This window comes from Marmota flaviventris, chromosome 13 (assembly GCF_047511675.1).
Source record: "Marmota flaviventris isolate mMarFla1 chromosome 13, mMarFla1.hap1, whole genome shotgun sequence".
NCBI lineage: Eukaryota > Metazoa > Chordata > Mammalia > Rodentia > Sciuridae > Marmota > Marmota flaviventris.
Window position 1 is genome coordinate 21,294,405 of NC_092510.1, and position 25,915 is coordinate 21,320,319.

Below are 25,915 nucleotides of genomic sequence, written 5' to 3' on the forward strand. Positions count from 1 at the left end.
TGTTTTTGGACACAATCCCTTTATTTTATTTATTTATTTTTATGTGGTGCTGAGGATCAAACCCAGGGCCTCACAAGTGCTAGGCGAGCACTCTACCGCTGAGCTACAACCCCAGCCCCTTGTGCCCTTCTCTTACTCTGGGTGTGGCCTTCCTAGATGTCAGTCAACCTGCTGACAGCGGATATCACATGAAGCTAGACTCAGCACCTTGAAACCTGACCCTTTGCCTCATTTTGAATGGCTTCTACTCAATAAAAGGGGTCAGCACAAGCTCGCTCTCTCTGCGGACCCTTAAGGTCAGAGGAGCTGTCACAGTACTCCCAAATAAAAGGTATTTCTGTCTCTTGTGTGGTTATTTCATGCAGTCCAGTTCCCCTGGAGTGACCCCTGAGTGTTTTAGTAGAGAGGAACATGGCAAGGAACCCTCCCCAAATCTAAGTTCTCAGACACCTGACAACCTTGTAGCTGATTTTTGAAAGGATAACAGTCAAGTTTACTGTCAGCTCTTTTCTGCACTATTGTGCTATATTTGGTTTACTAATATATATATTTTTTAGGATTTCTGTGTCTAGGCTCACAAGTGAGATTGGCCTATATTTTCCTCTTATAATATTTTTCTTAGATATAGCAACAAGTTATTTGGCCTTCTAATATAGGTTTGGTAGTGTTCCCTTTTTCTAAACTTGGAAGAAGGATATGTGAAACATTGGTCTTATTTCTTCCTTAAATGTTTGAATTGAAAAAAATGTTTGAATTGACACCTAAAGCTTTTTGGATGAGAATTTTTCATTGTGGAAATGTTTTTTTGTTGTTGTTGTTGTTATTTTTTGGTACTGGGGATTGAACCCAGGGACATTTTACCACTGAGCTATATCCCCAGACGTTTTTATTTTTTATTTTGAGATAGCATCTAAGTTGCTTTTTTAAAAATTTTATTAGAATCTTCAGGCTGGGGATGTAGTATAGTGATAGAGCTCTTGCATGAAGCTCTAGGTTTGATCCCTAGCACCACAGAAAATATTTATTCATATTTTCAATATTGTAGATTTGTTCATCGTTTCATTATTTTCTGCCCATTATTTAATTTTTTCTACTTTGCAGGGAGGGAGGTTGCTGTATTTCTAACTTATTTAGATGGATGATTAGTTCATTGATCTTTAACTTTTTATAATATATGCATTTAAAGTTATTCCTTCCTTCCTTCTTTTCTTCCTTCCTTCCTTTCTTTTTCCTTCCTTCCTTCCTTCCTTCCTTCCTTCCTTCCTTCCTTCCTCCCTTCCTTCCTTCCTTCCTCCCTCCCTTCCTCCCTCCCTCCCTCCCCCGACTTCTTTTTTAATCAAGATTGAACCTAGGGGCACTTAACCACTGAGCCATATTCCAACCCTTTTTCTTTTTTAAGACAGGATCTTGCTAAGTTGCTGAGTATTTTAGTCAGCTTTTTTTTTTTTTTCTGCTGTGACTAAATGACCTGACAATTTTAGAGGAGGAAAAGTTTATTTGAGGGCTCACAGTTTCAGAAGTTTCAGTCCACAGATAGCTAGATCCCTTCCTCAAGGCTCGAGGTAAGTTAGAATATCAAGGTGGAAGAGTGGTGGAGGAAAGTGTCTCACATGATGATCAGAAAGCATAGAGAGAGACTCCACTTGCCAGATGCAAAATATATATCCCAAAGGTACCCCCTAATGACTCACCACCTCCAACTACACCTTACTACATCCTCAATATCCTCAATTAATCCTATCAGGGATTAATTCACCTCTCTCGAAACCCAATCATTTCTCCTCTTAACTTTCTTGCATTGTCTGATACATGAGCTTTTGGAGGACATCTCACATCCAAACCAAAACACGGAGGCTGACTTTGAACTTGTAATCCTCCTGCCTCAACCTCCTGAGCAGCTAGGATTACAGGTATATACTACCACACCCACCTTATATAAGTCTTCCTAATCTTATCTTTACTTGAATTCTACATTCAGCTCAAAATATTTCTTAATTTTTATTTTGACTTTTCCTTTGACTTTTGAATTATAACAGTTATTTTATTTCTCTTTGGGGAATTTTAAATTTTATATTATTAATTTTTAGTTTAATTGCCAGTGGTCAGATAGCATACCATGCATGAATGATTTCAACACTTTCAATATATTGAAACTTGCTTTCTGGCTAAGTTTAAAACCAAATTTTGTTGTTGTTATAGTTGCATTTAGAAAGAATGTTTGTTCTGCAGTCATTGGGTACAGTTAATCCTGTTATTCATATGTGTATTTTTATTCACTTTTTTCATCTTTTTGTTATGTCATTAGAGAGTGATGTTAAAGTTTCCCACTGTGATTTTTCATAAATCTTCATGTAATACTGATAATTTTTGCATTATATGTGTCAAAGTATATATAAATTAGGGGAACTGTTATTTTACCCTTGTGAATTGGCATTTTTATAATTTTGTTACCCTCTTTTTGATGCTTCTAATGGTTTTTGAATTAATATCAAAATATCTATTTTGATATTACTGTAGCTGCACCAGCTTTTTTTATTGATTAAGAAAACTTGGGGCTGGGGTTGTGGCTCAGTGATAGAGCACTCACTTAGCACACGTGAGACCCTGGGTTGGATCCTCAGCACCACATAAAAATAAATAAATAAAATAAAGGTATTGTGTCCAACTACTTCTAAAAAATAAATGTATAAAAAAGTCTTATTTTTAATCTTGTCTATTTTAATTTATATTTATTATAAGCAGCATATGGTTAATTTTAAAAGTCCTCTCTGTCAGTCTTTGTCTTTACTACTATCTTATGTAGTTCATTCATGAATTTAGCATAATTGCTCTTATGTTTTGGTTAATAAATAATATTTATTCTTTCTGCTCTATCTATGTTCCTTTTTTTTATTCCTTTCTAACCTTTTGGATCAGTTGGTTATTTTTAAATTTTTTGTTGTTTTCTCCATTAACTTATAAGTTGTACTTTTATTCTATTTTTTAGTGGATATTCTAGAATATATTGTTCATTCTTGACTTAAATTCTAATATTAATTAGTACTTTTGCCCTTTTCCCAGGCAATGTAGGGATTCCACTTAACACTTCTAACTTACATACTTTTTTTTTTTTTTTTTTTTTGGTGGTGGTGATACTGGGGATTGAACCCAGGACCCTGCATATGCTAGATGAGTGCTCTACCACTAAGCTATATCCCCAGCCCTCAACTGACATACCTTTGGTGTTATTTCAGTTATCTGAATATATAGTTTTCAATAAGATTGCATTTTTATTGTATAGTATGAACAATGAAATTTTAGGTTTTTTCTTTCTCCCTATTAAACATTATAGTATACATGAAATATTGAGATGAATGACAGTTTTTTGTTTACATAATTTTATCTTGGTAAAACAAAGAGAGCTTTCTGGATTAGAAACACTTCAAAAGTTTTCTTTAGGGGCTGGGGATGTGGCTCAAGCGGTAGCGTGCTCTCCTGGCATGCAAGCGGCCTGGGTTCGATCCTCAGCACCACATACAAAGATGTTGTGTCTGCCGAAAACTGAAAAATAAATATTAAAAAAATTCTCTCTAAAAAAAAAAAATTATTTAAAGGATACATAAAACACTACCTTCCTGCCACACACATGACCCATAATTCATTCTGCCTTTGATTTCCAAGTTTTCTTCCTCCCTGGATCTTTTGTGGCTGGTTATCTTTTGTTTCTTTGTACTTCTGATTTTCTTTTTCACTAATGAAAAGCTTTCACTTTACTGCACTTTCTCCTTTGCCGACATCTCTGCTATAATCTGATATTTTGTCTTTCAGCTTTCTTGTTTCTTCTTGGATTTTACTCCAAAAGTCCATTCTTCATGAGATAGCTAATTAAATTACTCCAATCACAGTGGCAAAATAACTAATCACAGTGGATGGGGTATAGTCTTTGAGTATTGACTTTTTTGGCTGCTTACTTGTTTACTATTCAAAAGATTTTTGCCACTTAGAATGGTACTAATTTGGGGCTGGGATTGTGGCTCAGAGGTAGAGCCTACCATGCATGAGGCACCGGGTTCAATCCTCAGCACCACATAAAAATAAAATAAAGATTACAAAAAAGAGAATGGTGTGTGTGTGTGTATGTGTGTGTGTGTGTGTGTGTGTATATGTATGTATATATATAGATATATAAATTCATTCTAGAATAACCACTAAAAAAAAAAAAAAAAGAACACCAGAAAGCAGAAAGATAGCCTTTGGATAAATGAAGTTTGACTGTACTGTTAAGATAGTTGTGATTTTGGTCAATATAAAATTGATTATTTATTTTAAAAATATTTTTAGTTGTAGATGGACACAATACCCTTTTTTTTTGTTTGTTTATTTTTTTTATGTGGTGCTGGGGATTGAACCCTGTGCCTCATGTATACTAGCTAAGTGCTCACCACTGAGCCACGACTCCAGTCCTTATAAAATTGATTTTTAATTACATATGCTAAGGTTCTCTATTCAAATTCTCATCTCTGTTCTACAAAGAATGAAAAAATAATAGAACAGCAGCTTCTTGTGGATCAACTGAGTGAAGAACTAACAAAACTTAACCTGTCGATGACTAAAGAAAGTTGTGGAGATGGGCCTGATGCCAGGATCCCTGAAAAAAGACCATATACTGTACCATTTGATACTCGTTTGGGGCATTATATTTATATTCCATCAAGACAAGATTCCAGGAAGGTACAGTTCTATTTTTTTCTTTGAGATTGAAAAAAAAATTGTTTATAGTATTATATTATGGGTAGTTCTACAGTCTTAGCAGTTTTTTTCTGTTTGGATTTATGAACTTTTATGTATCTCTTTCTCTTACACTTGAGTGTGAATACCAACTTTGCTGTGTAGTCCTGGATGTTTGCTGAACCTGAGTAAGCATCTGTAAGGATGGGGTAACATGATGGGGCCCGTATAGAGGGTTTACATGAGATGCTGACTCTGAAGTACCTGCAATGCCTGGTAAACGGCATCCTCAGCATATGCATGGTGCCCCAGGCCCAAATGTCACAGAGTGAGTAAGATAGATACTATCCTTGCCTGTATGCTTTTCAGTTTTAAGTGCTTAGATTTTAAATTTTAAACAAATGTTATTATTTCAGTTGACACTTTCTTTATGGTTGAATATGACAGATTTTTTCATAGACTAAGAAGAAAGAAATTCTTTGTAGGCTTCAAATATCTATTAATTTATTTAATAATTTTTATCTTCTATATTTAAAAAGTCCTTTTCTTTCAATTATTGGTTGTAATTTGAAAATTTTTCTGTTTCTGTCCATTCTTTTATTTGCTAATTGAGGGGTTTTTTGTCGTTGTTGTTTTTTGCTTTTTGTTTTTGATTGTCTCTCTCTCTGGGGAGTTAGGGCTCCATGGGCTCTGCCAGAAGGGTTAAGTCATTTTTTTCTTTTTCTTTTTGTGGTACTGGGGATTGAACCCAGGTCCTCATTAAGCCTTTCTTTTAATTATATTTATTTTTCTAGTTGTAGATGTACACAATCACTTTATTTATTTATTTTTATGTGGTGCTGAGGATCAAACCCAGTGCTCTAGGCAAGTACTCTACCACTGAGCCACAAGCCCAGCCCCTTCTTTTATTTTTATTATAATTTTTTTTAATTTTTATTTTTTTATTAGTTACACATGACAGTACAATGATCTTGACAATTCATATATTTGAATCAAATGGGCTATAATTATTCCTTATCACAAGTTGTTTGATTAGATCTGAAATAGACATGGAATAAAAACTTCCACAGTCATTGCTTCAAATAAGCAAATTTTTAGTTTTGTTTTAAAATATTTCCTTCTACCCTAAAAGAACCATCCATCAAAAGAAGGGGGAAAAGGAAGGAGATACAAAGGCCATATGATAAGCAGTTTGGGAATTTTCTTGCTCCTATTATGTATCTAGAAATCCTGGTCACCTCTTGTGTTTGTATCAGTCACTGCAGCAGCCAGGAGAAGTCAGGCATGATGGCAGGGCCCACATGTTCAGGTGTTGTTCCAGTGTTCTAAAAGTGAGGGGAAGGTTTCACTTCGAATACCAAAATGAGCTAAATTAAGCCAAATAGTACATCTAAAATGCAATTTAATTTTCTCCTGGATTTCTTCTCCTTGCCAGAAGTCTAGCTAATATTTTCCATCTCAAATATTTTTTTCCTGCTGTCTACCTCTAGTATTTTCTTGAAGTAATTATAATCTGGCATGTGAAATATTTCCTCAGCTTAAAATACTTTCAGATGAAAAGGGGGGAAATGACTTTTAATCAATTTAAAATCAATTATATAAAGAATTTGAACTTTATTTCTTATATGCTTACTTATACATTTTGGAGGGAAAAAGTGAAAAGATCTTATTTATTTTAAAAGTATAATATTTGTCATACATGTATGTCATTAGTAGCTTTTCTCATTTAACAACATATTGTGAACATTTGATAGTCATTAAATATTCTCTCATAAGAGCATGATTTTAAATTTTTTGTGGCACCGGGGGTAGAGTCCAGGACCTCAAGCATAGGCAAGCATTCCATTGCAGAGTTACACCCCCAGTCCAAAACCAAATCTTGATTTAAACTTAAATAAACAGGGCTGAGGCTGTGGCTCAGTGGTAGAGCGCTTGCCTAGCATATGTGAGGCACTGGGTTCGATTCTCAGCACCACATATAAGTAAATGAATAACATAAAGGTCTACACATCTAAAAAAAATTTAAAAATGAGTTCATTTAAAAAATAAACTTAAATAAGCAGATCTTATTTAGTGTTCATCATTAAGCTTGGCTGTTTGGTTTTCTTTAAAATAAGAAAAGTTAAAGGCAAATTACAATCCCAGAAAACTAAGTTTGACTCTGAACAAAAGGTTTTATTTGCTCTTGAGAGGACACCCAGACCCCGACAAGAAAAAACTTGATGCTTGTCAGTTACAGGACAGATCACCATGCTGGGTACATTATACTTGTTAGATATATACTTTTTGAGTTGGTTCTTCTGGGAAGACTTTCTCTCCCTCATAACATTTTCCCTCAAACTGGGAGCTGCCTAGAAAACTTTACCCCTTATCCATCATGGAGTTGATGTGATAGATGGTGCCATTTAGTGACCAACAGCAGGGTCACAAAAATCAGATATAAATAAGAGGATCTTTAGTAACAGGAAGGCTTTTTGAGGAAGGGATGTGTGAGGGACCTACTGTCAAGAGATTAAACTTTGAACTACCGTGCGATATACATATTCTACTATATGTTGTAATTTTAACAGCTTCTATGATGTCTTGCATTAGTAAATTGAATGCTCATCTAAGATTTTATTATTTTTCTGAGAAGTCACCTAATGTTTGGTAACAGAGGTGATAAAATGAAAATACTGAGTAATAGAACCCCGAACAAAAGTATAAAAGCAGTTTCTATCTAATTCATTGCTTTTGTTTTCCAGAGTCATTTTTTAAGCACTTGAAGTGCTTTTCCAATAGAAGCATGTTATAATATAGAAAATCCTTAGACTAGCACAGAAGATTTTTTTACCAATTATATATCAAACATTAAAACATTAATTCAGCTGTATCTAACTATCGTATGACAAGTATGAATATATGCATTCTGATTTTCAAATTGGTAATGTTTGTTCTGGCTGAGGGAGTGGCAATAGTTCTGTATTTATTCCTATGAGGGGGGATATAGAAATTTAGCAATAATCTCACAATTCTCTAAACATTCTGGACAGGGAAGATTGAGGGGTGGGTATATTTGTTGGGAAGTACCTGTACTATGTTAAATTGGGATATTTTCCATCCGTCCCTTTGGTTTTATTTTATTTTATTTCTTTTTTGGTATCAAGGATTGAACCCAAGGATACTCAATCACTGAGCCACATCACCAGCCCTTTTTATTTTTTATTTTGAGACAGGGTCTCAATAGGTTGCGTACAGCCTTGCTAAGTTGAGGAGGCTGTCTTGGAACCTACAATCCTCCTGCCTCAGCCTCCTGAGCCACTGGGATTACAGGCATGCACTACCATGCCTGGTTGGTTTTATTTTTGAATACTATTTTCTATGAAGTTAATATTGAAGATAGAAGACCTTTCTAGAAGAGAAAGAGCTGTGTGGATTCTGAAAGAAGTATGTGTCCATGAGGCACAACAATATTGTGAAATTAATTTTGACCCTTTTTTAGGGGAGCATTTTTCACTGATTGTTTATTTTTTAAGTAACTATTTAATAACCTCTTTAAAAACATTTTGAAAATAGGATAAAATAAACATTTTAAAAAATCACTTTTTTTGTTGTTGGGTGGGGGAATCACTTGCAAGGTCTATACAAGCTCTCCTACATACTCTCTGGATCAAATATTTGCTGGATTTCGAACACGAAGTGAGATGCTGTTGGGCCATATAGAAGAACAAGATGAAGTCCTTCACTGCCAATTTTCTGATAACAGTGATGATGAAGAATCAGAAGGTCAAGAGAAATGTAGAGCTAGGTATGTTAAATATAGACTCATTTAATAAGCATCATTATATTTATTACATGATGCAATAGTTTTTTTAATTAAAGTGTATCTTTTTCACTTAATAAAAGAACAGGTAGTTTTTTGTTAAATGTACTTTCATCTAATATGTTGTGAAAATAGTGCTTGAACAAAAGTAACACGTCTTAGAATTGAAAAATAATTTTGCTTTCAGAGCTTTGGTAGTTATTAGATTCTAATTTTCAGAGGGAATTTTTTGGCTTTCTGAATTCTGCTTCCAGAATAGCAGCAAACATGGTGGACTTCCCACTGGATCCAATTTGGGGGACGTCCTTTTATTTTGAAGAACATTAATAAGGTCCTGCTTTGTTTTATATAATTAATTTTTTAACATTACTGTTACTTCTTGGAGAAATTAATTTGAGGCTAGATTATAAACACAAATTACCCTTTAACTGGATTTTTTCTTTCTTTCTTTTTTTTTTTAAGGTGTAGAAGTCATCCGTGGATTAAAAAGCCAAGTTCTGTTTGTTCTCTTGTCGAGCTGAATGATACTCAGGATGAAGCACAAAAGTCAAGTTTGGGAAGTAAAGGTATACAGACTTTCTCAAATAATTTAAATTAGTGGTTGTGAGAGACACTGCTTTTTTTTTTCAGTCAATAATTTAAGAAGTATCTATGAACTCTCAAAACTGGAACTTGATAGGAAAGATTTCCTGGTTGGTAGACCTTCCTTTATATTCTCTTTTCTACCTATATTTTTCATAAAATTTTGTTCCTTAATAAAATTTTTTTCCTATCAGTTCTGTCTTAAGATACAGTCTCTCTTTGAATAGAGATTATATTTTATAGACTTGAGTTGATAATGCTTTGTACCCTTGGTTACTTTAAAGTACACTGTAAGTAATCTTTCAGGTGTCTACTCTGCATTGGCACATATGCTTACCATTAGTGATATATTTGGTCTTAAAACCCAGTTGTCTGCTGGGTGCTTGTGATGTTTTAGAACAAAATTGATGAGTATTTTTATGCATCGCATAACAGCATCAAAAACATTTATCTTGAAACCAGGTGCATCTGTAATCCCAACTACTGGGTAGGCTGAAGCAGGAGGAGTGTAAGTTTGAGGCCAGCTTCAGCAGCTTAGCAAAACCCTGTCTGAAAATAAAAAATACAATGGAATGGGGATGTAGCTTAGTAGTAGAGCACCCCTGGGTTCCATCCCTTGTACTGAAAAATAAAAAATTATGTTGCAAAAACTATATAGTACAATAGGATAATTTAACTTATCTCTCTTTGCCGATGACTGAAAACTGGTCAATATAGAAAAAATAAGGTTATAGGGAATATAAATAACATGATAAGTGCTATAGTGTGAAAAAAGAGAACATCTGTTTAAGAGCCTGTGTGTATAATATTTACCAAAAATTGATTATAAATAAAACTAATCTCAAAATGTAGAAATAGTAAAGATGTTATTTGAGTTGTTATTCTTGAGCCATTTGTTACTTGTCTGCAATCAGAAAAGAAACTTATGCCTGAATATAAATAAATATACTAATTGAGAAAGCCTAGCCTTGAAAGAAAAAAAAAAGTAAGCCAAACTAAAACAGATGTTAATGACAGTGTTGTTTTACATTCTTATAGTGATGCAATTTTTATTTCCTTGCCAGCGCACCCCATGTTAATTGTGGTAGTGCTGACATATCTTTGCTAATGGTGTCACCAGTGATGCAATTTTTCCCAAGGAGCCATCAATTGGCTTGGTGTCGTGGCATTTCTGTATCCTCCTCCCTTTTGCTAGTGATGGTCTAAAATTTGGGGGCCAATGGCTATATGCTGGACCGGTAGTCAGTGACGGGTATGATCCAATTGCAGTGGTATCAACCTAAGACAGGAGGCTGACGCCTAAAGGTCAGTTTTCCGATGACGGGTAAGAACCATATGTTGAATTGGACAACCTACCAGGCACGGTCCTTAAGCCACATTAACCTCACTCCCCACTGGCACCAAGGCCAAATTTGGGGGCCAACAGAGGTGAGGCAAAGAACCTCACCCCCCCACTGGTGCATAGACCTATCCACAAGTATGGCTATATGCTGGACCGGTAGTCAGTGACGGGTATGATCCAATTGCAGTGGTATCAACCTAAGACAGGAGGCTGACGCCTAAAGGTCAGTTTTTCCCATGACGGGTAAGAACCATATGTTGAATTGGACAACCTACCAGGCACGGTCCTTAAGCCACATTGCTTGTTGTTTAATTAATCAGAAGGGGGGAGATGCTGGGAGCCATTAGCCAAGTAGGTATGACAATTTCCTTGCCAGCGTACCCCATGTTGCTTAGTGGAAGGACTCGTGGAAATAGGACATTTTGCAGTGACATTGCATGTAGGTGACCTTGCTCAAGGACCAGGGCGGATTAGGGTGTTCCCGGTTTAGGATAATCGGGTTTAGGGCGGTCCAGGTTTAAGATTATTCCTGCTGGGAATAGGGCATATCCTGCTGCCTGAGTTCCCCTTGAGTTCTCACGGGATTCAGACAGTATTTTTTGGGACAGAAGCCCAGTGGAGGTGGATTTGGGCAGAGAACGTGGATTTCCCCAGAACGTGATTGTAGACGGCTGGTGTGAATTCGGGAATAAAGAGTTGCTGTTTGAATCTACAAGCTGTGTGGTGGCTCGTGATTTTGTGCCCAGCCAGACTGCGGCATTTGTGCCCAGCCAGACTGCGGCACATTCTGGTGCAGGACATTGACAAACATTGCTGGACCACACTCTCAGAAGCAGGATATTCGGTGCATTCTCTGTTCACAAGAAAACTAGCAGTTAATAGGAAAAAACTCACCCCTCTCCCCATCTGGAGATTTTATACCTATCTCAGAGAACTCATGTCAAGCGCAATGACCAAGTATCCAAACCTATGAGATACAACTAAAGCATATTTTAAGGAAATAAAAACTCTGTCAGCCAGAAAGCTGAAGTCTCAATTCCTATGTATTTTGTTCCTCTTTCCTTCCCTTCCTTTTTGTCCTCCCTCTGCTACCTCTAAACTGTTTTGTTTTGCTTTTCTTTTAGTTTGTCTTGGTACTGGAGATCTCCAACCATTTTTATTTTTTATTTTGAGACAGGGTCTCACTTAACTGCTGAGAGCCTAAGTTGCTGAGGCTGCCCTCAAACCTGAGATTCTCCTGCCTCAGCCTCCCAAGTTACTGGGATTAGAGTAATGTGCCACCACACTTGGTTGTTCTTCTTTTCTTTAAAACCCTACTTTTGAATATTTTATGATCAGTAATATTTTTGTTCTCAGTTTTGTTATTTTTATTTTAAAGATTTAAAGATTGAATATCTCCGGGAGAGTCAAGAGTTGAATTTGCAAAAATTAAAGAAATCAGAACTCATACTTAATGAAGCTAAACAAAAAATGAGAGAACTTACAATTAACATCAAGATGAAGGAAGATCTGATTAAAGAATTAATAAAAACAGGTAATAGTGTCCTGTGAACAGGTTATATGAGAGAGAAAACTTTTAAAATTGCTTTTGATGTGGTAACATTTACTATACTTTTTGAAGCTCAGCACTATGCAATATAGACTGGATTAGGTATGGCAAGGTGTGTTTTAGAGCCAGTATGTGGAGGTTAGTTATTAAAAGAATTTTATTAGGGTGGATTTTATCTATAATGTGTTCTAGCCAGTATGAACTTTGTGTTGTGCTGAAACTCTATGACACTTGATATTTTTCCCGTTTAAAAAAATACTAAACATCTAAGAATACATCTGAGATGTTATTCTAACAAAATTGTAATAATTATTTGTTTTAAATTATTAATCATGGGCTGGGATTGTGGCTCAGCGGTAGGGCACTCGCCTAGCATGGGTGGGACCCAGGTTCGATCCTCAGCACCACATAAAAATAAAGGCATTGTGTTGTGTCCATCTACACCTAAAAAATAAATAAAAATTTCTTTAAACAAATTATTAATCATCATTGACTTAGTTTTTGTTTTGTATTGGAAATTGAACCCAGGGGTGGTCATCCTCAGGCCTTTTTTTAAAATTTTATTTTGAGACAAGTCTCGCTAAGTTGCTTAGGCTGACTGAACTTTGATCCTCCTGCTTCAGCCTTCCAGGTTGCTGGGATTACAGGTTTGTACCAGCTACACATGGCTGGACTTAGTTCATTTTTAATGTTAATTTTTAACATTATATTTTAGATGGTGGTAATTTTTATTTCTCTAAAGACATGAGGATTTGCTCTTGGGAGCTGTTCTCCTAGGTGAGCCAAGTTTTTAGCTCTTTGTCTCACATTCTGCTTGATTGGGTTATGTATGGTATCCTCTCCTTGTCCTCCCCCAAATTAGGTTTGCCTTACAAAGGTCAATTTAGACTTTTGATTTTTCTTCCCCAAATACTCAAAGGATCAGCCTTGACCACTTTGAAATTCAGTAGAAAATTAAAAGAATAAAAGACACTAGCATTTCTTTTCCGTAACTCCAACTATCTGTTCTCATTGGAGAACTGAAGGAAACATTATCTTCATTTTTTTTCAAGCCCAAGAGTGTAATCACAATCAAACTACATACATTAAGATGAGCCTCAAATCTGCTCTCAGCAAGAAGAAAGCTGCTTTCCCACTTGTCTTTCCTTCAAATTTGATTTCTAGCTGTTGATTCTCCTTTCTTAACCTCTTCTGCTTTGCCAAAGCTTTTCTCTTCTCTTCCTCATTCCTAGTGACACATGTGTTAGGCGTCATCCTTACTTTACCTACCAGATGTTTTGAGTTTGATAATGCTCATATCTCACAGGCAGGATCAAAATGCCATTTGACTCCTCATAGGAATATCTAGGAGTTGATCGAGGGGTTGAATTGCCTTCTCCATCCATAGAGTTTCAGGACAGTGCCTGTGAGAATATTTATCCCTAGAATAAATTATTTTTTTTTTCAGGGTTGTTATCTCGCCATGAATCTCACTGAACAAGCATGCTTTTCTGCCTGGTATATCTATTTTTGTTGCTTTAAAACAGGACACCTAAGTGTACATAGAGTCTTCTTTTTCTTACTCATTAGGACCAAGAACACTTTGGAAAAGCTGGGTGTGGTGGTGCAAGCCTGTAATCTCAGTGACTTGGGAAACTGAGGCAGGAGGATCACAAGTTTGAGGCCAGCCTCAGCAACTTAGCAAGACCCTGTCTCAAAAAATACAAAAAGGGATGGGTATGTAGCTCAGTGTTAAAGTGTCCTGAGTTCAAACTCTTAATACCAAAAAAAAGTTTGAAGCTTTCCTAAAGATCCTCAGAGATAGTGACTAGCAAAAGGGTCACGGTGTGCTTACTTTTCAAGTAGCAACTACTACAGCCAGCAATACAACAGCACATGTATATTGTATTTCATCAATTCTCATATACTTTTTTCCATATCTTAATATCTGAAATCAGAATGTGTCTTACAGTCAGTGGCAGTTTAGCATTTTATCATTGTATAATTGGCACTGTATTTTTTTTCTTGATAAAACATTGGTCTGTTGAATGATTGATGAACAATCCAAGATGATTTATTTAAATGCGCTCTAGTTTTATGTATCTATTTCAGAGTTCCATGGCTTAAACTCAGGACCACCTTATACATGCTATGCATACACTTTGCCACTGAGCTATACTCTATACTCTCAGTCCCCAGTTATATGTATTTTAGTCAGATATTCATAGTTCACTGTGTGTTTAGTTCAGTAATTCCTTTTCATCAAAAATTATAAGATTTTTCATGTAGCAATGTAACAAATTGTGTAATAGTGTCATAAACTGTCCCTGGTGATTATTTGTTCCCTGAACTCTAGATTCCTATTTCCATGAGTTTGTCAATTTAGTTCAGAGACAGTTTTCATTCCAGAACAAATCAAAACCAAATGTTTAGAGTCAATACTTGGGCTTAAAATGAAAAGAAATATAGAATTTTCTATATCATGTTTTTTCTCTTATGTTCTAAATATTCACAAAGTATTTTAAAAGAATTCATCTGTAACAAGTCAGTGTAATCAAAAAGGAGAGAATCTGTCTGCTGTAGATTAAAAGACTCTTTAAGAGACTTAAGAATCAGCTGTATAATAGACCTTGTTTAGATTCTGATTAAAATACACCAGTTATAAAAGATACGTTGAGATAATTGGAGAAGCCTAAATATGAATTAGTAGGTATCAGTATTGTTAGTCATTATCAGTATTGATATGACTTTATGGTTATATCCACATTTCATATAGATGCTTATTGAAATATAAACATAAGATGATATAACATTTGGGATTGTTTTATATATAAAGCAAATATAACAAAAGAAGACTTAATTGAAGCAACTGACAGAATGTTAATAACTCTTGAATCTAAACAATGGGGATTCATTTTATTATTTTCTTTTGATACGTTTAAAAATTTTAATGTTTTTGTTGGGCACCAGGGTGCACACCTGTAATCCCAGCAGCTTGGGAGGCTGAGGCAGGAGGATCATGAGTTCAAAGCCTGTCTTAGCAAAAGCAAGGCACTAAGCAACTTAGTGAGACCCTGTCTCTAAATAAAATAGGGTTGGGGATGTGACTCTGTAGTGAAGGGCTCCCAAGTTCAATCCTCAGTATCCCCCCCAAAAATAAATTTTAATAATGTTTTTAAAAATTCAAGAACACAGATTGTGAGTATCAGGAAGCCAAAGTGTACTGAGCAAGAGGACAAGTCACCCCAAATATCCTTTTAACTGGATGTTGATGCAAGAAAAACTCAACTGCAAATTCAGAGGATTAGAAATGCCACACTAAAACACAGAACTAGTGAAAAGATTGAATGGCACCAGATGGGAACAATCATTAAGGAACTAATTATTTAAGAGTCTTGGTGGCAAGCTGTGTTTAATAGGAGTGGGTGGGGACAGCTGGGTTTTTAATGTGATGCTTAAATGGTAACTCTGCCCAGCTGGAGTTTTAGAATAGAGATTTTTATGTTTTTATGTTTTTTTTATGTAATTCATAATTGTTATTACTGTCATTATGGTGAAGGTAACGATGCCAAGTCTGTAAGCAAACAGTATTCTCTGAAAGTAACAAAACTAGAACATGAAGCAGAACAGGCAAAAGTGGAATTAAATGAAACACAAAAGCAGCTACAGGAACTGGAAAACAAAGATCTTTCTGATGTTGCTTTGAAGGTAAAGTTACAGAAAGAGTTCCGTAAAAAGATGGATGCAGCAAAGCTAAGAGTCCAGGTAACTAAGAAACTTTTTAAACTCTTCTTTGCTTAAATAAGATATTTTTCCTTATTTAAGGATCCTGCTTTGAGGATTCTTGTACCATGTTAGGAGAGAAGAAAGACATCCAGTTTTTACCAGTAAGAGAAATTGGGTGGCAATTTTCTTTCCCATTGTGCTGGTTGATTTACATAATTGACAATCTGAGTAGTTTTTTATTTATTGGAGAAGTGTTTTATTTTAATCTTGGTATCAAAAACCACATGGAGAGAAATAAAGAATAACCAAAGAAATAGTATCCTTTTCTGAAGGACAAAAGATTAAATAATGGTTTAAAATGCATCAGGTGCTTTGTGGACACTCAACAAATGGGAATTGTTTAAATTATAACTGCGTGGTTTAAGAAAGGTTAATAACATTGGATCCTACAACTCAACCTTAATTTTCTAATGCCTGAAATTTAGCTGTATTTTCAGAAATGGCTACAGTTAAACTTTTCATTCTAGGACTGATGATGTAACCCAGTGGACTTGACAAATATGTGTAAGACCCTGGATTCTGTCCCTAGCTTAAAAAAAGAAGAAAGAGAGAAATATCTTATTACAGAGAGATTTCGTATAAGGAAAACGTTTCAGGTTCTTTGAGGATAGTCCTTGTTAGTTTGGTCAAAATGAATTTTCTGGAATGCTTCTCCATTTCTTTTTATATCACAATATATTGCTTTCATATTGTAATATGCATATTATTTCCATTGTAGGTAGAGTTGAAGGGTAGTTAACTTAGAGTATTATTATTATTGTGGGAGGAGAACTGCCTCTGTTATTTTTTTTTTTCCAACAAGATGTCTACTACACATCTCTGGTGTACCAAGTTCAGGTGGGGATGCAGAGATAACTGAACCAGAGTCCCTCCCCCTATGGTTTCCAGTGCAACCCCAAACATATAGACATCTCTAACCATATAGACTGTTAAGTTAGTATCACATTAAAATAATAGGATTTGAATGTTTGAACTTCTTAAAAAAGGGCTGGTGGTTGTGCATACCAGCTTCCATTTTCTTCAAAACATTTATTTCAACTTAGGAAATTGAGAGTCTTGTGATTGAATTATTTTTTTCCCCTTTTTTTTTGGGGGGGGGGGTACTGGGGAATGAACATAGATAAGATGATCTACCACTGAGCTACATCCCCAGCCTCCTTTTTATTTTTCATTTTGAGACAGGGTCTCACTAAGTTACTTAGGGCCTCAGCCACCTGAGTTGCTGGGATTATAGGCATGTGCCACCACACCCAGCCTTTTTCATTTCTTGATCCTTTAAATTAGGGCCACGATATTAAACAAAGTACTCATTTTAATAAGATATTAGGAGAATAAAACAATTACATTTTTTTCTTGTGTTTATTATGAAATTTTATTTATAACTTCATAGATTGATATCCTAGCTTCAGTTCTGATTGCAGTTCTTAGTATCACTAATAATCAAAATTATTATTTTTCTAAAGCAGTTATGTTTACATCTGTAGTTTAAGTATTGTTAATGGATTTAACAAAGATGATTTTTATATTTTCTAATCTGATATAACTAAAATGGTTGAGTTTAAAGATTATTATTAGGGCTCGTGAACTATCATATCTGTTTTTCCTTTTTCTTTGTGTGTATCTTTTTCTGCCAAGGCTGCTGATAAGGAAAGGAAAAGGGAGTTGCAGAACTTAACTTCAGAAGAAACATTTGATACAGTGGAGGACCGAAACAAATATGTAGTTTTAGAAATTTTGTTCCTTTGACATATTTATGCAATGCTGATGATGAGGAGGATGACTCCTACTGTTTGTTGAGTGTCTATATGTACCTGATGTCTATATGTATTTTTTAATATTTATTTAATCCCATTAGGTGGGTATTTTTACCCTCTTTATAAATGAGGAAATTATGTTTTAGAAAGATTAAATAATTTACTCAGTCACATAGTAATGATAACAATATCAATTTTCAGCAATCTAATCTAATGTGCCATTTTAATCTAATCAATCAATCTACTGTGCCGTTTTAAAATATTGAAACATTAACATTTTTATTGGTATAATGCTATTGTTTCCATTTTTAAAACTTAAAAAAATTAAATTTTTAATATCTAAATTTTGTATTTTTATGTATTTAGATATATATAGAGTTATATGTAGCATTAATAGTTTAATGCTAATAAAGGTGCCCTTTTGAATACCTATACAAAAAATAATAGCAACTGTATCTGACTTTTAAATAAGTTTATCAGAATGTATGGTGATATTTTTAATACTTATGAAAAAGATAACCAAAATGTTGGTATTATAATGGACTAGTATTACAGTTACTGTTGATGATAGTGGCAAAGCCAGTGTCCAAGTATGGGAAGTTGCAAAGGCCTGTGACCTGCAAAGCAATGGTATCTGCAGATTGTTAGTTTTTCGTCTATAATGGGATACGGTCTGTGGTGCACCTCTTCCTTTCTCAAGAATGTCTTGTATGAAAATAACACCAACTTAATCTTTAACACTGTGAGTAGCAGTACAGACAATAATCTGTGAACTAGTACTTGTCCACAAACCACATTTTGAGTAGCACTGCTCTAAGCTGCAGTAACTCTGTGACTACTTAGTTTAATTAAAACAAAATATGCTTATGGTAACAGCTATTGCTAAAATAAAGAAAATAATTAATTGTGGTCTGCATAATTTACAAATGACCTCTCCTTAACTTTTTATGCCACTTAGGAAGTACTTAGTGCAATGCTAAAATACATAATATAAGTGTAATTGTGTTAGCTTTTCATTGCTCTAAACAAAATACCTCCCAATAACAACATAGAGGAGGAAAATTTTATTTTGGCTCATGGCTTCAAAGGTTCATTTCTTCGACTCCATTACCCTGGACCCAAAGGTGAGGTAGAACATCATGGCAGAAGGGAATGGCTTTGCTCTATTCCTGGTGGCCAGGAATGGATTGGGGGGAATGACACATGACCAGGGAAAATTAACACTTTCAGAGAACACCCCCCAAGGACCCACCTCTTCCAATTAGGATGGACTGATTTGGTTACAGCTGTCATTATCGAATCATTTGACCTCTGAACATTCCTGCTTTGATGCAGGAGCTTTGGGGAAACACCTTGTATCCAAACCAAAAGAGTTCATTTGTTTGATCAGGATTAAATTGTAGTCCTGATTTTAATCCAGCTGTTTTATATTAGTAGTGTAAACACTTTGAAAATGTTAGCAAAAATTTGGGGCTGGGGTTGTGGCTTAGCATGCACGAGGCACTGGATTCAATCCTCAGCACCACATAAATGTAAAATAAAGATATTGTATCCACCTAAAACATAAAAAAATAAATATTTAAAAAAATGTTAGCAAAAATTTAATGCTATCTATAGATAATTTTAATTAATGTTAAATAGTAGCTATAATGGTCATTTGTAGGGAAAATGTTATCAGTTCTAACCATCTGAATTCAGGGATTAGTAATTTAGGCTAACACTGAATATAAAAATAACAGCACAATAGAATACTGTGCAGTCACACAGAAAGAACAAAGACTTCAAAGATAAGTAGCAAAAAAGGGAGGTTAAGAATTGTCTATGGTAGTATACACATGAAAATATTTGTATACATATGTGTAAATTATATAAAGAGTAAAGAATTGTTTGTGAACCTACCAAAAATAAGTGAAAATGTAGGAAAAATGGATGCCATTACTAATGAATGAAAAGATTAAGTTTTGTTGAGGAATGTGAGAGATGTACTTTTTCATTTTGAAATATTCTGTATTATCTCAGATCTTACAGAAGAAGCAACAGGATAGTAAGAAATTAGCATCACTGTCAATCCAAAATGAGAAACGTGCTAATGAACTAGAACAGAATATAGATCACATGAAATATCAAAAGGTAAAGCTGCAAAAAAGACTTCGAGAAGAAAATGAAAAAAAGAAGCAACTGGACGCAGAAATTAAGCGGGATCAACAAAAAATCAAAGTAATATTGTCATACATTCCTGCTAAGTGTAATATGAAATGTTAAACGGCTCAGAGCTAACGAAGCCAAGGTCTTGATTCATTTGGCTTGTGAAGTGTCTATCCTTGACCTGTCCTTCACTGCTGTCCTTAATTCACTTTAAAGCTTTGTTCATCTACATAGTAAAACCTATTTATTGAATTCTGAGTACTGTCTTGAAGCCTTTGACTTCACAAAAAAAGGTACAGTGATAAATTTCTCTTAGTGGGATCTTTAGTTGAGGCTGCCAAAACCATAAATTTATAAAGCTTTCTAATTAATATCATTTGAATAAGATTTCCCATTTTCAGTGCTTTGAAGTGCCTTTGCCTTGGTCATGTGGCTACATGGAAAAAATACCAGGTTAAATGGTAACATTTCATTCATAGTGAGCAGAAGAATGATCAGACTGTAAGCCCAGCAGTTCCATAGAATGGATAACTGGGGAGGAACTAATGGTGTCAGCCTGGGCTCTGGACTCAGATTAACATTAGGTTCAAATCCCAGCTCTCTCACCCTGGCTGAGGACTTTATTGAGAAAATCATTCACCCTCTCTGAGTCTTTTATTCTTACTAAAATGGCCTTAATTATACGTTGCTTACAGGGCCTTTTTGAAAAAGAACAACAAACACTTATCTAGCACTGTGTACTATGCTGTATTGTGTTGAAATAGTGACCAGCAAACAAGGCTTAAAATATAACTGGAAACTTCATAGATTTTTTTAAAAATTAAAACTTTATATATTTTTAGAGAAGTTTTAGATTTTCAGAAAAATTGAGAGGAAGATTTCCCCTTACTGCACACATGTATAACCTTCCCCATTAGCAACACTCCTCAGATTTGTTAGATTTTAACATTGGATATAGCCTATTTTCATATCATAAAAAAAGTCACAAAATCTATGGGAGGGAACTTAAAGAACATTTACTTGTTCTTTTCTAAAAAGCAATTTTATTGAGATATAATTCATATACCATATATTATTAGTTCTTATAAGGTATGGTAAAATATATATGAGTTTATAATTTTAAATGTACAATCCATTGGCATTAATTATATTCACAATGTTATGCATCCATCACCTTTTCTTTTTCCAAAACTTTTCATCATCTCAAAGAGAGATTCTATAACCATTTAGCATCTTGTTTTCCTCCAGCTCCTGAAAACTACTTTTTGTCTGCATGAACTTGCTTTTTCTAGATATTTCATACAAGTGGAATCATATACTATTTCTACTTCTGTGTCTGGCTTATTTCACTTAGCATGTTTTTATGCCATGTTGTAGCATGTATCAGAACTTCAATTCCTTTTATAGTCAAATAATCTTACTTTGCAAAGCTAGGTACAGTGGTGTATATCTGTAGTCCCAGTTACTCAGGAGGCTGAGGCAGGAAGATCTCTGGAGCCCGAGAGTTTGGGGTCAGCCTGGGCAACATAAAAAATTTTAAAAGTTCATTGTGTAGATATACCACATTTTGTTTATCCATTAATTCATCAGTGGACACATGAATTATTTCTACCTTTTGGCTATTATGAATAATGCTACTATGAACATTGTCATACAAATAACTGTTTGAGCCTCTGATTTTGGTTTCTGGATAGATACCTAGGAGTAAATTTCTGGATCGTATGGTAATCCTATGTTTAGCTATTTGGCAAACTGCCAGTGGTTTTCCATAGCAGCAGTAGCATTTTACATTCCTTGTAGCAATGTTTGAAATTTCTAATTTCTCCCTATCTTCACCAATATTTGTTATTTTCTTACATTTTTTTGTTTTTTTTTAGTCATCCAACTAGGTATGAAGTAGTTATACTGTTTTGGGTTTTTTTTGTTTTTTTTTTTTTTGGTACTGGGGCACTCGACCACTGAGCCACATCCCCAGCCCTATTTTGTATTTTATTTAGAGACAGGGTCTCACTTAGTTGCTTAGCACCTCACTTTTGCTGAGTCTGGCTTTGAACTCGCAATCCTCCTGCCTCAGCCTACCGAGCTGCTGGGATTACAGGCATGTGCCACTGCACCCAGCTTTATCTTACTGTGAGTTTGATTTACACTTTCCTAATGACTAGTAATGTTGAGCATCTTTTCATTGGTTATTGGCCATCTTCTTTAGAGAAATGTCTATTCATATCCTTTGTCTAACTTTTCAATTGGGTGTGATTGCCTTTGTTGTTGAGTTGTAGGAATTCTTATATTTTGGACATTAAATTCTATCAGATACATCATTTCCAAATATTTTTTCCCATTTTATAGGTGTAGTTAAACTTTTTTTTTAAATACTTGAATGTAGCACTTCACTGAACTATATCCCCATCCCTTTTTTTTTCCCCTTCTTTACTTTGAGACAGGGTCTCACTAAATTGCCCAAGCTGACCTTGAATTTATGATTCTCCTTCCTCAGTCTCCCAAATGTTGGGATTCCAGGTGTGTGCCACAGTGCCCAGCTATTTTTTCTTTCATTGCTTGTGCTTTTGGTGTCATATCTAAGAATTCCTTGCCAAATCCAAGACCATGGATAATTACTCCTACATTTTCTTCTAAGAGTTTTATGACTTTAGGTTGTTCATCTACTTTGGGTCAGTTTTTGTATACGGTATGAAGTAGGGTTCATTTTTTTCATTGTGGAACTCCAGTACCATCTGGTGAAGACACTATATTTTCCCTGACAAATGGTCTTGACACACTTATCAAAAATAAGTTTGCTTGGGAAATGGGAAGATGTTGGTAGAGTACAAAGTTGGGAGTTATCTAGGTTAAGTCCAGATAGCTAATAGATAGCTTTATATGCCTGTATTTAAAAACACTATATTTTAACACTGAAAAATTGCTACGAAGGTACATTTCAGGTGCTTTCATAACAAAAAACAAAATTGTAATTATGTGGGGAGATGGATATGTTAATTAGTTGACTCTAAATCATTTCACTATGTATATGTATACATGATGTTGTATACCCTCTGGACAGTTGTCAGTTAAACTCTGACAACTCCCAATTTTTATTTTTAAAAAATCAATTGGCCATAGATGTGTGGTTTCTAAACTCTGAGTTGTATTCCATTGTCTATATGTCTATGCTCATGCCAGTACCAAACTATGTTGCTTATTACTAAAACTTTATAGTAAGTTTTGAAATTGAGAAATAAACCCTCCATCTTAGCTCCTATTTTTTAAAATATTTTGAGTTCTCTGTAATTTCATATGAATTTGAGGGTCAATTTTTTTTTTTTATCTTGACAATACCAAGTCTTTTCCAGTGCACGAGCATGGAAGTCTTTCAATTTATTTAGGTCTTCAAAAATTTTTTAGCAATGCCTTATAATTCTCAGTATATCAATCTTTTACCTCCTTAGCTAAATTTCCCCAGATGTTGAGTTCTTTTAGATAATTAAAAGTGAAATTGTTTTTATAATTTCCTTGAGTTATTCATTCTTTGTAAGGGTAACAATTATAACACAGATAATATTTATTGAGTATTTATATTCAAACAATACAAATCCTTTTCGCTCCTATGTTTTTGTCTTTAACATCTTCGATTTTTCTCCTAAAATCATCCTTCATCCTGTTTTTCCCTCTAAGTATTCTCTCTCTCAACTACCATTCATAACCAGACTTCTTAGATAAGTTGTATACATTTGTTTCTATTTCTTCTATTCCCATTTTCTTATGTTCTCCAGTCTGGCTTCTGGCCCTACCACCCACTTCAAAACTCGTGAGAAGTTCACTAGTTCTCTCAATGTCACTACAGTTCTTATTTTTTAAAAAAATATTAAAAATTTTCTGGGCATGGTGGCACAAGCCTGTAATCTCAGCAGTTCAGGAGGCTGAGGCAGGAAGATCACAAGTTCAAAGCCAGCTTCAGCAAATTAGGGAGGCCCTAAGCAACTTAGACCCTGTCTCAAAATAAAAAAATAAAAGGGCTAGGGATGTAGTTTAGTGAGAAAGTGCCTCTGGATTCAGTACCCAGTACTAAAAGAAAAAAAGAATCAAAATTTTAAAATTTATATATGATAATTGTACATATTTTGAGGGTATAGTGTGGTATTTCAGTATAAATTCCTTATCTTAACACTCAGCTATATCTGGTGCAGTTTTCACCACTCCCTCCATCTTGAAATATTTTTCTCCTCCTTGTGACATTTTATTCTCCTTATTTTTGCATCTTTCTTATTGCTTGTCCTTTGTCTTTGCTACTTCATCCTATTCTATCAATTCTGTACATATGGGAGTTCCTCAAAGTTCTTTCCTATGCCCTCTTATCTTTTATATTCTGATCTTGTCTTTTTCTATGGCTGCAATTAAACTCTTGACAACTCTCAATTGAATTATTAATCCCAGATCTGCCCTTTGAGCTCCAGGTTCATATATCCAATCATTAACATATTCACTAAGTTGTTTTATAGGGGAATAAATAATTTTCCTTATAACCCCACTATTCCTCTTCCTTGCCCCCTTGATGGGGGACACACTGTAGTTCTTCAGTGTGTTTATGTTATATATAATCCATTCAGTTGGGTAAGAGAAATTTTAGGAGTCATCATCAACTCTTCCCTTTTCCTTAATGACTCACATTCATTGAACTCAAATCCTTGAGTCTGTGCTATCGAATATATCTTCTTTTCATTTTTGTGGTGCATCTTCAAGTATCCTGAATCTGTCCAGTTTCTATTTCTACTGCCAACAGCCTAGGTTTTTTGTTAAAACCCTCCCTCCAATTTGAGGACTAGGCCTTCCTGTCAATCTTGTGGATTTTGGGTTTCAACTCTTCATGTCTCATAGGTTATGCCTTAAACAAGACTTAGCACTCTCTAAATCCATGTTTGAGGAAAAGAAAAAAAAAACTTTTGTTCAAAGGATGTACAGTCTGCTGAAATGCAGCTCTGCATGTAACTTACTTTTAAAATTTTTTTTTTTGTAATTGTAGATGGACAGAATGCCTTGTTTATTTTTATGCAGTGCTAAGGATTGAACCTACTGCCTCACACATGCTAGGCAAGCACTCTGCCACTCAGCCCTGTAACTTGCTTTTTACATTCTTCTGTAGGAGCAATTTTCTTCTTTCTAGTCACATCTCTAATTATAAATAATCTATTTATGGGGAATACAGGTATTCAAAACAAGGAACAGATTGCCCCAAATATTCACTGACATTTTCACTGCTTGCTAAAACAGAAAACCTGCTCAGAGTCCTAAAAGATATCTTGCCCTCTGTTTGGCGATAACTTTCCAAGCCTTGTTGTTTGTCCATTTTCTATTTGTGTGACAATTTATAGAGAATACTACTACTTACACATAGGCTCTTATCCATAGAAATGGCAATCCCTGGAATTATGGGTGTTAGTGTGATCTTGGGCATTTTACCTCTGAGCACCCATTTTTTCATCTTCAATAGAGTTTGTAATAGTCCCTGTCTCATAACATTGTGAAGATGAAATGGGAAAATTAGTTAAGTAAAATTAAAAAGTCTATCCAGTGCCTGTTGCACAGTTATTTTGATTCTGTAACAGGGATTATAATATAAACACACAATAATGTCTGGAGCAACATGTGAGAGAATTAGACCTACTGCAGTATACTTTTAAAGGTTATGTGGATGGCTAGGAATAGTAGAGATTTAACTCCAAGTATAAGGTGCTGTTATTTAAGGTGGCTTTTGCTGGGACTATGAGAAGAGTTAAGTGAACCCAGGTCTAGGGGGAAGGAACTGATGGTAAAGGGGGGGTGCAAATTCACTCAATACAACTCAGATGGGCATAGAAAGTTTTTTTGTTTTAGTCTTTAGCAGACCTATCTTCTTTGTAAGCACCCTTTCCCCCCACCATTCTTTGCATGAAAATTGCTGAAAATGTAGTGAGAACTAACCAGATGTCCTGTTTGTTCAGACCTTTACCTGAAAATGTAAACATTTCCTTTAAATAATTCTTAGGTCTCTTGAATAAGAATGTCCAGTCCCTTAACTTCTTCCTCCCTGTGCTTCTCTCATCAAGATAGCATCCAGGGGGCTGGGGTTGTGGCTCAAGCAGTAGCGCGCTCGCCTGGCGTGCGTGCGGCCCAGGTTCGATCCTCAGCACCACATACAAACAAAGATGTTGTGTCCGCCGATAACTAAAAAATAAATATTAAAATTCTCTCTCTCTCTCTCTCTCTCTTTAAAAAAAAAAAAAAAGATAGCATCCAGT

General features: G+C 35.0%; 1 protein-coding gene and 1 non-coding gene across 3 annotated transcripts in view; one reads left to right on the forward strand and one right to left on the reverse strand.

Moving 5' to 3' along the window:
* Kif27 (kinesin family member 27) overlaps positions 1-25,915 on the forward strand; it is an 82,370-nt gene that overhangs the window by 28,180 nt on the left and 28,275 nt on the right. For both annotated transcript variants that reach the window (XM_027955618.3, XM_071600532.1), the window contains 6 exons: positions 4,513-4,710; positions 8,325-8,494; positions 8,972-9,075; positions 11,812-11,967; positions 15,521-15,726; positions 19,521-19,718. In XM_027955618.3, coding sequence (XP_027811419.2) covers positions 4,513-4,710; positions 8,325-8,494; positions 8,972-9,075; positions 11,812-11,967; positions 15,521-15,726; positions 19,521-19,718 — 1,032 coding nt within the window. The remainder of the gene's footprint in view (positions 1-4,512; positions 4,711-8,324; positions 8,495-8,971; positions 9,076-11,811; positions 11,968-15,520; positions 15,727-19,520; positions 19,719-25,915) is intronic.
* Trnaa-agc (transfer RNA alanine (anticodon AGC)) lies at positions 3,127-3,198 on the reverse strand. The gene has a single exon. It is a non-coding gene; the product is annotated as a tRNA-Ala (tRNA).